This window comes from Macadamia integrifolia, chromosome 6 (genome assembly GCF_013358625.1).
Source record: "Macadamia integrifolia cultivar HAES 741 chromosome 6, SCU_Mint_v3, whole genome shotgun sequence".
NCBI classification, from domain to species: domain Eukaryota; kingdom Viridiplantae; phylum Streptophyta; class Magnoliopsida; order Proteales; family Proteaceae; genus Macadamia; species Macadamia integrifolia.
In genome coordinates, this window is record NC_056562.1 from 27413293 (window position 1) to 27428960 (window position 15668).

General features: G+C 36.7%; 1 protein-coding gene across 2 annotated transcripts in view; it reads left to right on the top strand.

Annotated features, from left to right (window-relative positions):
- LOC122081262 (alcohol dehydrogenase-like 7) overlaps nucleotides 1–11936 on the top strand; it is a 17171-nt gene extending 5235 nt beyond the window's left edge. Inside the window, exons 1-10 of one of the 2 annotated variants that reach the window (XM_042648295.1) lie at nucleotides 9595–9793; nucleotides 9889–10025; nucleotides 10114–10160; nucleotides 10252–10568; nucleotides 10689–10771; nucleotides 10871–10946; nucleotides 11050–11114; nucleotides 11201–11296; nucleotides 11380–11544; nucleotides 11635–11936. In XM_042648295.1, coding sequence (XP_042504229.1) covers nucleotides 9691–9793; nucleotides 9889–10025; nucleotides 10114–10160; nucleotides 10252–10568; nucleotides 10689–10771; nucleotides 10871–10946; nucleotides 11050–11114; nucleotides 11201–11296; nucleotides 11380–11544; nucleotides 11635–11769 — 1224 coding nt within the window. In that variant the 5' untranslated portion in view covers nucleotides 9595–9690 and the 3' untranslated portion in view covers nucleotides 11770–11936. Of the gene's footprint in view, nucleotides 1–9594; nucleotides 9794–9888; nucleotides 10026–10113; nucleotides 10161–10251; nucleotides 10569–10688; nucleotides 10772–10870; nucleotides 10947–11049; nucleotides 11115–11200; nucleotides 11297–11379; nucleotides 11545–11634 lie in introns of those variants that run through there. The other variant, XM_042648296.1, reaches the window with a different exon arrangement.
- Nucleotides 11937–15668: the final 3732 nt, after the last annotated feature.

A 15668-nucleotide genomic window follows, 5' to 3' on the forward strand; every position in this document is an offset into this window, starting at 1 on the left:
TAAATAGTGAATATAAGATTGAGGATAATGTTTTTTTTTTTTTAGAGAATTAAAGTAGGATGGATGAAGTGGAGAGGTGTGTGTTGGAGTGTTATATGATTGGCATATCCCTTTAAAGCTTAAAGAAAACTTCTATAAGTTGTTGTGTGATTAGTTATGATGTATGTGGCGGAGTGTTGGATAGGTAAGAAGTGTCATATAAAGAAATTATGTGTAGCTAAGATGAGGAATAAATTGATATTTGCACAAAAAAAAAAAAAAAAAAAAAGATTAGAATGTTAAGATGGATGTGTGGCAAAACTAAGAAGAATAAAATAAGGAATGAGTATATTAGAGCTGATTTGGGAGTTACACCAATCAACAACAAGCTCTGCGCAAATGTCGTTTAAGATGGTATGACCATGTTCAAAGGAGGCGTGAGGACACCCTAATAAAGAGTAATCTGATACAGATTGAGGGAACTAAAAAAGCTAGGGGCAAACTTAAAATGACCATAGACGAAGTGGAGAGAAAAGACATGGATAGCTTCGGTCTTGTTCCAAGTATAACATTGGATATAGCTTATTGGAGGGCAAGGATCCATGTAGCCAGCCCCATGTAACTAAGATTCTCCTAATTTATTGAGTGTGTGGCTATGCCTCTTTCCCCTTACTCTCATCTATACTTTCACCATTATTCTCTCTTCTCTCATTGTGATGTTTGAATTTTTTTTTTTTCTATTGCGTTTTGATTGGATCTACGTAGCCAACCCCATTAAGTTGGGATTAAGACTAAGATTGTTGTTTATTGCACACAATCAAAGCAATTTTTGATAGAGTAGATGAAGATTGTTGATTCTACCAAAAAAAAAAAAAGAATTTGTTGACAAGTTCTTTTTGTTGATCAAGTCTATTGGAGGTATTTCTATCTGATTCAGATTGAAATTAAATCGATATCCACCTTGACCGATTTAGATTCCGATTCAGTCTACCCAAATCTTGCTTTGGGTTGAATCACATTGACACAAATAACAAAAAAGATGGATGCTTGAGATATGCCCCGACGGCCGTGAAGATTTAAAGGCGTTCCCAGCCTCCCCACACACTGGGCCCGCCTATCACTGCTTCTTTATTTTCTTTTGAAGCATGTGATTGGTCAGTTGGTCCTAAGTCCCTACCTCTAACAACAGGAAACATATGTGATTGTTGGAGGATTAGAAGAAGGTGAGGGTGGAATTCGTTCCCAAAAGCTAAGAGCCACAGGGTCACAAGCAATCCAAAATCCTTTATTACCGAGGCCAGCGAGCAGCACCTTCTAACAATTCAAGGCCCCCCATTGTGTTTTTGGTAGCCAAAAGAAACATTAACGCCACATGAGTCAAAACCATTCATCATTTATATTCGATTAAGTGTCCGACCCACTTTAGAAATATTTTAAGAATACTACTTTGATGATTCGAGAAGGGTTTCAACTTTTTAGTTTGATAATGTCGGGATAAAGTTTTCTGTCCGTAAGAGGTCCAGCACCATAGAAACAGGGGTGCGCACTCCAGTGTGTGGGCATTGACGTAAGGGCTTTTCACGAACATAGAACATTTTTCTAATAACACATGATGAGATTTTATGCTGAAAAATTAAAATGATTAACCATTTTCGGATTGCAAGCAATAGATTGATTGGATCATAGAAATCAATATGATACTGATATGATCAGTTTTTCAATCCGTAAGTTTTCCCCTAATTTCTTACAACAATTAGGTCTGCTTATTACTTTACCCCTTGTCTATATTGTGGATCAGACCCTCTGCTATTCTTCTACGGCTAGGATGAAGTGAGAGTGGGTGGAGTATTTAAAACCGGTTTGGCAGAATAAACCAAATCCAAACCGATTGGTTTCCAGACCAAACCAAATCGGTTTGAGAAGTCAAGTCGAACATTACAAAACCCTACTCACTGATCGAAATCAAACACAGATCTCTCGTGCTCTCTCTCTCTCGCACTTCCTGTTCTCTACTACCCAAATCACTGGAATCCTTCTCAGATCAGGAGAAATAGAAACCAGCCTCTGTTTGTATCCTCTCTCGCACTTTTTGTTCTCTCTGAACTCGCACTCTCTGATCTCTCTGAACTCACCCTCTCTATTCTCTCTGAACTCGCGCTGCTGAACTTGAAGTTCTTCGTCGATTGCATACCTGAACTAGCCAGAAACGCCTGACGTGGCTGCGATCTTGGATCTCTCGTGCTTGAAGCACGCTCTCCCTCTGTAAAGCGCAACTAGATCAATCGTTTTTGTCTTGAGCAGAATAGATGGAACGCCCCAACTTGGACAGATCTGAGCTGAGAAGAAGACCCTAGTAAATCAGGTCTTTACTTGGGGAGAGGTAACAAGGTTGTCCGAATGATTTGCAAGAGGGCGAGAGAGAGAGAGAGCGAGAAGAGAGCGTAAGAGAGGTTGCAGAGAACAGGGAGTGCGAGAGAGGAGTTTGAAACTGATTTCGAAATCAAGATGTGTGTAGGGTTTTGTGTTACGTTCGACCTAACAAGAATAATCGGTTTGGTTTGGTCTGGAAACCAATTGGTTTGGGTTTGGTTTATTCTGCCAAAACCGTATTTAAATACTCCACCTCTCTCATTTCATCCTAGCCGTCCACGTCGTCGTGGCCACATGTTGCCTTCTGCACCTAGAATAGCACAACAATAACAAATCCAAAAATAATAGAGGATCTGGATCCATATATTGTCCACATATATGGTATCAATCAATATCAAGATCTAGTGATTTAATATTGGGCATAACTATTATTGACCTAGTTTAATACAGACGGACAGACCCCAAATCCAGCTAGTTTAATACAAACCCCCAAGGATACAACTCAAGTGTCTGGGATGTCAAGCAATTCGATTCTAAACTTTTTCGACAAAAGTAGAGTTCTCTAAGGACGATATTTGACTATTTCTCCTTACAATTTATGAAAAAAAAAAAAAAAAAGGCAAGTCCCAAACCCTACAATTACTTGGCAAGACCCCCAACCCATGATTTCCCTTTTCTGCGTTGGAAAATAAAATAGTAACCAACGTATTTGATCTCTTAACAGAGAGAATCAATTATTTATATAATCATCTGATCGTATGAGTTAGCATTCAATATTTGTGCGTTTTGCTTTCAAATAATATTTTTACCATTTTTTATGATGATAGAAAACAAGACAAGTGTTGAATGTTGATTTGTCCCATTAGGTGATCCTACACGAATCCAATCTCAGCCCCGGAGCGCTCACGTATACAAACTGCATTAAAATCAAAATTTTCTTATTGGTTTGATTTCGATTTCACCATTCCCACACTAAAACCGATTTAACCCAAACCAAAACCAAACCAAAGCTATCGACCCATTGACACCCCTAGTTTTACCCCTGAAACAATATTGCTAACCGATCCAGATTGATCAGGTACCAGTATTGGTCTTGGCCAATAACACAATCCACCAATGATCAATGTACTTAGAACCATGATTGAAACATAGTCAATAGTTTCTATTTTTATCTTCTTTTTTTTTTTTTTTTTTTTTCAATTTCAGTCGATCGGTTTGATGCGGTTCAGTTTTTTACTGCTTTTATAAAGCCCATACCGAAACTGATTAGGTGTGATTTTTTGGTCTGTTCAACCGGATTGGGCTGGAAATTGACAACCCTATGAGGAATGATAGCCAGCCACATTGGGCTGGGACAAGATGGCCCAACCCAAATTATGTGGAACCCCATTTGTATTTCATTTATCCTCTAGGCATGGTTTTTAAGCACATAAAGGTTTTGGTTATGCGTTTGTTGGTTAAACCATCTAATTTTCCGAAAGCTGATGATCGAATTGAGGAACAGGAAACACAACATGGGGGGACTTTCCGTTTCCAAAACTGTCCCCATTCAATTGGTAATTGATGAAACTTTTTTTTTCTTTTTTTTTACCTCGAATATTATCTGGGACATGGGATAGTCCCTAGAAATTTATTAAGAAAATGAAATTGATAATAAAAAGACAAAGTGGGACATAACTCGCCTTACCCCAACCCAGGAGAGACAAGTCACTCTATCACTCTCAAAACACAAAAGAAAAACACTTATAAAATAACAATTACATTTTAAAGACTGATAAACCAGCTTTATCTTCTCGAATGATGCAATTAAGATCACTTGGAAGAGGATCATGATCATAGAAAATCAAATTTATTGTAGACTCACAAGTAAAATTCGCTAACCAATCCGCTGCTCAATTGCTTTCTAGAAATGGAAACGAGATGTGGGCTCTCAGAGAATTGCAAACGTTGATAACTTCCTGAAACCAATACTAGCAACTCCACAAATTATAGGATCTTTGGGTAATCAGCTTCACAATCAAGGAAGAATTAGAATTAACATAAAAATCATAGAGATCCAATTGCCCATATAATCTCAATCGATCTCTAAGGGCTCTCAACTCACCCATTGAATTTGAACACACCCCATAGAAATTGGAGAATGCCGCAACAATTGTTAGTTCTCTAAGGGCAGTTCAAGAACCTAGGGCCCATTTGATAACGTTTCTGCCATTTCTGTTTCAAGAAACGACAGAAACATAAATTTCCGTTTCTAGAAACAGAAATGGAATTGAAGGTGTTTGATAAATCATGTTTTTAGAAGTCGATAGTAACCAATGAAAGAATGGCCACAAGTCGTTTCCAGAAACAGCGAAACAAGTTCAACTTGTTTCGCATAGGTCGTTTCTTGAACCATAAATAAGTAAAAAATTTTATTTCTATTTCTGAAAATAAGTGAAATGAAACAGTTTTATCAAACGCTTTTTACTCTGTTTCTGCTATTTCTGGAAACAGAAACGACAGAAACGTGTTTCTTGAAACGTTATCAAACGGACCCTTAGTTTCAACAATCCTAAGGTTCTTTTTGGTCAATTCCAGGGATTATGACTCAAAACATTTTCTATTGGCTAGACTTGAATTTTTTTTTTTTTTTTTGGGGCAAGAGAACCCTGTCGCTTGCATGGTTACTACATAAACACAAAAGCCCATGGGAGGTTGCATGAAGACATCTAAGTAGGGTGCAACGTGATCTTTTTATGCCCACTTGTATTTAGTCATAGAACCACATAAGTAGACAGGGTTCTTTATTTTTTATTTATTTTTATATGGAACGAATTTATGAAACTGATTGATGATGATCTTGGTGAGACCCCTTATCTTAATCATGATTTTAGATATTGAGATATCCGTATGTTGAGGGGTAAAACAGTCTTAACAAACCTGATACGACTTATCTGTATCGATATCAAAGGCAACCAATACCGATGTAGATACCTTACACTAAAACCCACCCTGACCTAATAATTCCAAATGGAAAGACAAGCAAAAGGGAGCTGCAAGCAAGAGTAGAGGCTTTGTCTCCATTGGCCTTCCCCATTTAATTGAGTGGAAACTAGAAAGAGATGTACCAAGGTCATCAGTAGCCACAAACGTACCCATCACCTACGCACGAACCACGCGCGCATGTGGTATCGCTCTGGCCTCGTAAAATCGTCATATGTCACACACTACACCCATGCACACATACTCTTTATAAACTAGTGGAACTCCAATGAAAGATCACATGACCATAGGTGGTATGGTGCCCTCAAAAGAAAAAAAACTTGAGGAGAAAAGAACCCTATTCATTTTTGTGTCTCTACACTAAGACATAAGTCGATGCGAAAAAATCGTATTGCCCCAACAAGCCTAGATTTTCTCTGTGTACCCCCTTTGGCTTACGCATTGGCATAGTGATCGTGCAAGTAGACAAAGTTCTCTTGCTCAAACTAAAATTATATACCTCAACCCAAATATGACACATTTACTAATCATGACAATGTATGTTAATTATTAGGTTGGTTATGGTCAAGTTTACCCAATATCACAATCTATCATGTTAATTTCATGTTTGTTTCCTGTCAATATATTAAGCCATTAAGGTGGTTCATGACTTCATGTTATATTCATGCCATATGTAGACACTAAAGGTCAAGCCACCAAACTACACAATTTATCATTGTCTTACTAATAGAAAGTAGCTATATTTGCCATCTGCAATTTGATTCATATCTAACTGAGTAGTATGTTATCCACATCATCATTTGATCATCTTTATTTTCGATCAATTTAATTTCATCTTGTGTGAATATAATGCTTTCGAAATCATTTAAAAATTCAATTTTTTTTTTTTTAAGGCCTGCTATGAATGAAGAGATAAGAGATAGAGTCTAATACACGGTGGGCATATGAATAACATGAGGCCAGTGACTCTGGCCTCTTAATCAAAACTCCATATCTCTAGCTCGAATATCACAATGAAAAGATAAAAACTTATTTGAAATGCTCATTTGAAGAGCTACTGAAACGGCCCATCCTCATTATGCCACATGGAATGATGATGTGGCTAACCATTGGATGCATAATAAATGGTACGGATTAGACAATATATCATAGCCTAATTCTGTCAAAACCCCATCCCAACCATGGCCAGGGCAATTTAGGGTAGGCCCGGGCTAATAAATTCCTGATTTTATGGATTGGGCTTCTATGGATCCATTTTGGGTGCAGCCCAGTTTAACCCAATCCCAGCTCATATATATGGTCATAAATTCAATAACTATCACATAATAGTTTATTAAGACTATCATATCAACCTTTTAGAAGTGGTAAATTAATCAACACTGTTGACAGTCCATTGCATGTCTTGAAAGTTAGAAGTGCAAAAGACTGAAGCTGCACAAAAAGTGAGAAAAATCCTAGAGCCACAATCCTAGTATTCCAATTATCATTTTTTTCTTTTTTAAAAAAACAAGGGTTTCAGGCCTTCAGCATGACTATTCCCCCGGGTCTAGCCGACTCCACAATCACTGGACTAGATCATTAGTAAAATTAATCGAAAAGCCAAATTAATCCTGTTGTGATGGCCCCAAAGGGTTGCCAAGGTGATGCAAACCTAGTTCATATATTTTCCATTCCAATTATCTCCTAAGCACTTGCTTGGAGCAACATACTTGCACCTTCAAATCAATTGGCATTTCTTGTCCATTAATCAATCAGATTAGTTCTCTGTCCATAATGTGCATTTAGGAGGTAATTCAAGTTATAATAGATCTGAGCCCATATGAGAAGGCTTTCAGTTGAGTTGATTGAAATCTAATCTACTTGCTAACCAATACCATTTATTGGCATAGATCTACTTAAGTAAATGCAATTGCTTTCCTCTTTGTTCAAAGAATCATTGAAGGTCATTTCTAGCATGTGCTCATAACCTGCTTCATGTATTCAGAAAATGGTATTTTGAACCCCAGATTGGTACGTGAGTTTCATCTCTGTTTGTTTCGTCGTAAATTTTTTTTGTACAAAATGATATTGTATATGAAAATTTTCTTAGTTTTTTTAATTTTTTTCTTTTAATTCTTACATTAAAATAAACAGATAAAATTCCTATTTTATAGAAAATTTTCTATTTTCCACTTTTTCCATGAAAACAAGCGAAGCTAAGTTGGGGACCATGTGATACAATAAATGCCCCATTCGAAGAGCTAGAATCAGTTCATAATTGAACTGGATCGTATCGAGTTGAACCAAGGGCTAGTCTGGACACAATCATAGTTGCCGATCGATTTGATCAACAAGTCAACAGGTTAAGAATCAAACCAGCCATATATGGGTTGTGTTGAATATTGGGCTGTTCATATAATAGGCCCTAGGAACTTCAGGAAACCCAATAGTTCAGTAATTTTTTAATAACCCCAGTCGCCAAATAATTTCAATTCAAAATAAGAAATAAAAAGCCCTAGCCCAGAACATTATGAAATCAAGAATTGACTTTGGATCTATTTATCAACAAAAATAGAGAAAGAGAACTCTGCCATCTGGCACAGGAAATGCCTAGATTATTGTAGGCATGAAAAGATTGTATTGCCCCTTCTTGCAATCTCATTGTGTGTTGAAGATTCTTCTACAGCCTCTTCCATTGGTTCATGGGTCTTGTGTTTCCTACATCAGACTAGTAGGGTTCTTTTATTCTAAAATTTAAAAGGGAGAAAGAATGCTACTCGTTTGCATTCTCCTGGCTATACCACTGTTAGTTAAAATGCGTTTTAAACACGTTTGCGTTTTTTTACCGTTTAAAACGTGTTTTCCCGTATGCTATTATACAATACGGAAAAAAATGGAAACGGCAAAAGAATCCGTTTTAAACGCGTTTTAAACGGCCGTTTTAAACGCGTATCCGTTTTTTAAGGGTAAAATAGAAATTTAAAAAAAAAATCTCATATTCTTATAGTCCAATGAGTAAAGAGAAGCTAAAGTTAGCAACATTTCATTTTCTCGTAGCCCATTGGGCTATTTTATCTTGGGACTCCTAAAGCTTTTGGAATATTAGATGCATGTATACATGTAATAATCTCTCAAATTACATGAGTATACTACCGTTTTTTTGGTTTCGTTTTTTTGAAAACTACACGTTTAATACTCGTACCGTTTGTTTTCGTCCGTTTGCCGTTCCTTTTTTTTTACCGTACTGTTCATCGTTTTTATTTGTTTAAAACCCGTACCGTACGTTTCTGTTTTTTTGCCGTTCCCGTTTTAACTAACAATGGGCTAGACACATGGGGTGAAAGAATGATATACATCTAGTGTTCCCATGTCTACACACAACCCTTATTTTTTAAGGGACTATGAAAATATGCCTCTGCCCCCAATAGGGATTGCGTGTGGTGTGGGGAACACTAGACAGATATGTTCCTCACTTCCTCCTCCTTAAATTTAATACTAGGAAAAGGAAGCCTAGAAAACAATGTGGCCTTTACACTCAAAGACATAGGGAGGGATGAAATGATCGCCCCACCATTGATGTTTCTATATGTACTCATCCCATTGGTCCCACATGCAATACCACACTGCCTTTGGGGAACCCCCTGCCTTTTGTCATTGATAAACAACTGTTCTAAATTTTTTTTCTTTTAGGCTCTTGGTTTCGAAATTTGAAATTCCACACATGTTGCAACTAGATAGTACTTTTGTTAACTCCAACAGATTATTCCAATTATAGCCTTTTATCAAACCTTTACTACTATGATCTGGCCACTTGATCAGCATCGGAACTGACTCTTCAACAAATGGACATAAGCATGCAATGGTTGATGACACTTTTGTGTCCAAAAAACAAAGAAACGAAACCATTAAAAAGGAACTTACCCCCGACTCAATAGTTGACTTCAGAAAAAGAAAAATCTGCCACGGCCTTTCCTGCATTGTACGCTTCTGGTTGCATTAATGGAATCATGTTACTTACACAGTATTGAGATAAGTCTTATCTTCGCAGATCAGTGGTGCAATCGACTATTAATTGTCACAACAAAATTGATGAAAATTACAAGTCTATCTGTCGAGTTCATGGCTGGCACTGACAGTATTGAAGGGAAAAAAAATATATATTAGATCCACTTATGTACTATATTTTCATACCAGTAATAAGGTATATTAAGCTAAGACCATTGGCCTCTGCTGAAGATGACACCCCTCTCTGTTTTAAAAACGACAAAATCCAAAATAATATGAGTTTTAGGCACCACAGATTTGGATAACAAATCACTAGGCAATAATTCCTTTAGTTCTTTTCTCTCAGCAGAGACACAGACAGAGAAAGAGAAGAGCATGAACAAGAGCATAAGCATGTGCATGAGCAGGGCCATTAGCATGAGCATGAGCATGGAGGAAGAACAGCCCAAAAGCAGAGGGAAGCCAATTCGATGTAGAGGTACTTAAGATGATTTATATGCAATCCTTTCCAAAAATTAACTTAGTCCCATCTTTAGTTCGCATCTAACTGAATGATATAATCCACAATTGCAGCCGCAGTATGTAGGAAAGCAGGGGAGCCTTTACAGATAGAGGAGGTGGAGGTTGCTCCACCAAAAGCTTCGGAAGTTCGGATTAAGATCATTTGCACATCACTCTGTCACAGTGATGTAACTTTTTGGAAGATGGAAGTAAGCCCAAATCATGGATTCTTGTTTCCAATATTAGATCAATTAATTTTTTACTTTTCTAAACTTTCTATTGATTGATTCTTCACAGAGTCCACCTGCAACTTTTCCAACAATATTTGGACATGAAGCTGTCGGGTAAACTCAATAACTCATCCCCATTCCCCAAAGAAAAAAACCCAAATTTATTTTTTGATTCTAATGGTCTCTTAATCTGTGAATGTTGAAGGGTTGTGGAGAGTGTTGGAGAAAATGTAAAGGAAGTGAGGGAAGGAGACACTGTGATTCCAGTGCTCTTAACTGATTGCCAGGATTGCGGAGACTGCAACTCAAAAAAGAGTAACAAATGCTCCAGATTTCCTTCCCCATCGTTGCCCAGAGATGGCACGACCCGATTCACAGCTTCAAAAGGGAAGGTGGTTAACCATTTTGCGTATATCTCCAGTTTTAGCGAGTACACTGTGGTGGACATTGCCAATGTAACCAAGATAGACCCTTCCATTCCTCCTAACAGGGCATGCCTACTTGGTTGTGGGATTTCAATTGGTAAACTAAGATCAATCCCAAAATTCTCTTGAACCCATCGAGAATTTCTTCTTCTTCTTTCCCTGTTGGCCATGAGAATTTAGATTTAGAAATTAAAATATGAAAAAAATCTCATTGCAGGGATTGGAGCAGCTTGGAAAACTGCAAATGTGGAAGCAGGGACCAGTGTGGCCATATTTGGCTTAGGAGCTATTGGCTTAGCTGTAAGTCTCATTATGGGGTTCAAATAGAAACCCATTAGCTCACAAGGTGAGGCTTGAGCTGATACGTAACCAGGATTGTTTGTAATCTGGCGGTGACAGGTTGCAGAGGGAGCAGGAATCCGTGGAGCTACCAAAATTATTGGTGTGGATTTGAATCCAGAGAAGTTTGAGATTGGTAAATGTTGACCTCCCTATTACAGTTGGGTTCAAGAAAGCATGATATAGTCGCCATGAGAGAGACCCTGAGCTAACGAGTTACTGTCTATTGTTGCATGCAGGGAAGAAATTTGGCGTCACAGATTTCATTAACCCATCAGACTGCGGGAACAAGCCTGTCCACGAGGTATTTGCTCTCTCTCTCAACTCATGCATTTACCTCAAGGGAACCATTAGAAATTTGGGCTTTTTTCTTGTGGCTGTGTTGTTCAGGTGATTGCAGAGATGACAGATGGAGGGGCTGACTACTGCTTCGAGTGTGTTGGTTCTACCTCTGTCGCTCATCAAGCATTTGCTCGCTGTCGGAAGGTCTCTCTCTCTCTCTCTCTCTCTCTCTCTCTCTGTGCATATGTATATCACCCTCCATAGTACTTGTTTGTCATGGTTTGCAGGGTTGGGGAAAGACAATATTGATAGGTTTTGAGATGCCTAGCTCACAATTAAGCTTTAGTTCATATGAGGTTCTTGTCAGTGGAAAAACCATCATGGGTTCTCTGTTAGGAGATTTCAAACCCAAAACTGATATTCCACTTCTTGTAAAATCTTACCTGGACAAGGTAATTAATTAGCTTATCTGTTCTTCTCTATCAGTATAAACTTCTTCTCATAAAGGGAAGATGATATAATCCACACTCTATTGGTGACAGGAGCTTCGATTGGATGATTTCGTGACACATGAGGTGCAATTTGAGGATATTAATAAAGCTTTCGATTTACTCATCAGCGGAAAGAGCATTCGTTGTGTAATTTGGATGGACAAGAAATTCCCTCCTCCCATATAATTAGAGATCAAAAGATGGTTTCCCATATTTCAGAAACATAATATGTAATAAGGGATACTTGACTGTTTCCACGAGGTGGGATAATAAGTGAGCAAACCATCCTCCTTAATCTTGAACCAATGTATCTTTGAAAATTGGAATCTAATAAATAAACATGTGTTGATTTCTATTGGATCTGAATGAATAACAGTACTTTCCAAAAAATTCACATTTGCATTTGATTGCTTTGAGTCATCCTTGAACCGGAACAGGGCCTTACCTGAGCTATTCAACACATAAGGCAGGCCAGGCCATGCCATGCATAGTCTATGTGCAAAACATTTTTCCTTTTTACACCACCCACCTTTATCTTTCCTTTTTCTTTTCAAACATTTTAAGAAAAACAAACCAAAATCCAAGGAGTCTCTATCGAGCCCTTAAGTGGAGCGAGCATAGCTGCCATTCTGCCCAGGTGATTTGCCTTTTGTGCAAAGATTTTGTTGCGTTTCCAGCTTGATTAGTGTTTGGTTCCATACAAAAGGAAGATTTTATTTTATTTTTTCTGATGAAGGAAGGCAAAATTATAGAGGTAATCGTCAACATATTTACTCTATAGGGAGAATGGATCAGGGTACTCTATAGGAAGAATGGATCAGGGATCAGGGATCAGGGATCAGGTTCTTGTATAAGAATCATTTTTTATCCATACACATGGAATCCACACAAGACTGTAGATTAAGATTATACTAGAACCTGATCCACTCTCCTCTATAGGCTTAATTTTTTGTTTCCTTAAACTCTGGATAAGGAACCCCTCAAAATTGTTTTTATGGTTCATGTTTAAGGGTAAACCCTGGTTACATGCAATCACACTTAATTAAGCAGGAAGACTCAAGTTGAAAATGTTTATTAACACATAGCGCAGTTGGACCAAGGGAGCTACACCCGAGAATGTTAATCCCAACATTCCAAATTTCCAGTTATCTTCCAAACCCTTACAAGTGCAACATAAAAGCATCTTCACATCAATAAACTTTATTGTTCAATCAATCAAATTAGTTGTCTTTCCATTGTGTGGATTTAGGAGGTAACTATTAGTAGATTATCTTAGGTCCACTTAAGTAAATACTATTGCCTTCCTCATTGTTCAAAGTAATGATCAGTTTCGGTCATTTCTAGTATGTGCCAATAACCTGCTTGATGGATGCCAAAGGGTAATTGATATTCATGACTTGACATGAAAAAGTCATTTGGAAAATGATACCTTGATCCTATATTGGTACACAATTTCCATAAATGACTTATGAACTGATTCCTCTTGAAATTTAAGGGTCTAAGTCGCTAGGAAAATGATATATTGAACTCACATAGTTGGTACGTAATTTCCATATATGAGTAAGAAAATAACTCCTCTTGGAATTCAAGTCTTTTGAAAAATGATATCTTGAGCCCACGTTGGTACGCAATTCCATAGATGACTTATGAAACAACTCCTCTTGAAATTTAGGGGTCTAATAAGTTGCTTGGAAAATGATATGTTGAACCCACATAATTGGTACGCAATTTCCATCTATGACTAATGAAATATCTCTTCTTAGAATTCAAGTCTTTTGAAAAATGATATCTTTGAACCCACATTGGTACACAATTTCCATAAATGACTTATAAAATGACTCCTCTTAAAAATTAAGGGTTTAAGTTGTTTGGAAAAAGATATGGTGAACCCACATAATTGGTACGCGATTTCCATATATGATTAATGAAATATCTCTTCTTGGAATTCAAGTCTTTAGAAAATGATATCTTGAACTCACATTGGTACGCGATTTCAAAAAATGACTAGTGAAATATCCTCCTCTTGGATAACCTCCATCCTCCTATGATATTCTTTCTAGTTTTTTATATCGGATATATTTAATAATTTGCTTAGATTGATTTTCTATATCTATTTAGGAGTTGTATATATGCCTACGGATCATTGTGATTCACATCAAGCTACTCACATCCGATGTGGGATTATTAATTAAAAAGAAATTATAATTCAATTATTATGGCAATTATACAAAATAAATACTTCTCTAAACCGTCTACCTTGCCTAACTTATTAAGATGGCCCAAATATTTTGCCATCAGATGAGTCCAATTTTTTTTTTTTTTAAATAGATAGACCTCAAGGTCTTATGTAAATAAACTTTGCAAGTACCAAACAGATGTTTCAAAATTCAAGATGATTCTATCAAAAAAATATCAACACGATGATAGAGTGCAATTGTGATCAATGTATTATATCATCATTTTAAATAGCATAAAATATGTAGAATATGTAAAATAAATGTAAGAGTCACATATATTTGAATGGCTCAATCATGGCTTGAGCAATTTGCCAATGGGTCAGAAGTCAGATATTTTGGAGCCCCAGATTCAATATTGGAAGTCAATATTGTTGATGACTCTCTAGTCTTGGACTCTTGGTCAAAGTTTGAACTGTTGTAATTTGTAAATAATAATATACTTATATACATGCATGAAGCCATCAAAGAAAGAGAGGAATCTTCATTCTATATAAGAAAAAAATAAAGAAAGGGAGAAATTGTGAAGACTGCTACAAATTAGGCATTCTTTGTATACTTAAAAAATACGCACAAACAAAGAGGAAAGAGACAACATAATCCACTAACAACAATATTAAGTCCTATTTCTGCACTAAGGAATACCTTTGATGAAGTCTCTGAAATCTAGTCTTTGAAATTAAATTTTAAGATCATATCATTGGCATGCTGAACAATTTGTTTTTGAGGTGGGGGTTATCTTTTAGACTAACCAACTTTCACTTAAATTTGTTGGTACTTTCTGGATTTTACCAATTCTAAAGATTTAATAATTCTAATTGGAGATTAATTTTAATTGACTAAAGGGTTATTTTTTTTCCCCTTCTAGCAATTCAATCAAAAAAAAATTTTTTTTTTTTTGAGGGGGGCTGAAATGTGAGTGTTATTGTGGTAATTCGAGAGAGAGAGAAAAAAAATAATGTCCTTGAAGATTGTTGAGAAGTCAATATATAAAGAAATATTGAGGAAAGATAAATTCCTCAAAGTGACTATTTCATATATTTGAAGGCAATCATAAATAGTGAATATAAGATTGAGGATAATGTTTTTTTTTTTTTCCAAATAATTAAAGTATGATGGATGAAGTGGAGAGGTGTGTTCGGATCGATGTATCCCTTTAAAACTTAAGGAGAACTTCTATAAGTTGTTGTGCGATTAGTTATGATGCATGTGGCGGAGTGTTGGGCAGGTAAGAAGTGTCATATAAATAAATTATGTGTAGCTAAGATGAGGAATAAATTGATATTTGCACAAAAAAAAAAAAGATTAAAATGTTAAGATGGATGTGTGGCAAAACTAAGAAGAATAAAGTAAGGAATTAATATATTAGAGCTGATTTGGGAGTTACACCAATCAATAATAAACTCTGCGCAAATGTCGTTTAAGATGGTATGACCATGTTTAAAGGAGGCGTGAGGACACCCCAATAAAGAGTAATCTGATACAGATTGAGGGAACTAAAAGAGCTAGGGGCAAACTTAAAATGACCATAAACGAAGTGGAGAGAAAAGACATGGATAGTTTCGGTCTTGTTCCAAGTATAACACTGGATATAACTTATTAGAGGGCAAGGATCCATGTAGCCAGCCCCATGTAACTAAGATTCTCCTAATTTATTGAGTGTGTGGCTATGCCTCTTTCCCCTTACTCTCATCTATACTTTCACCATTAATCTCTCTTCTCTCATTGTGATGTTTGAATTTTTTTTTTTTTTCTATTGCGTTTTGATTGGATCTACGGAACCAACCCCATTAAGTTGGGATTAAGACTAAGATTGTTGTTTATTGCACACAATCAAAGCAATTTTTGATA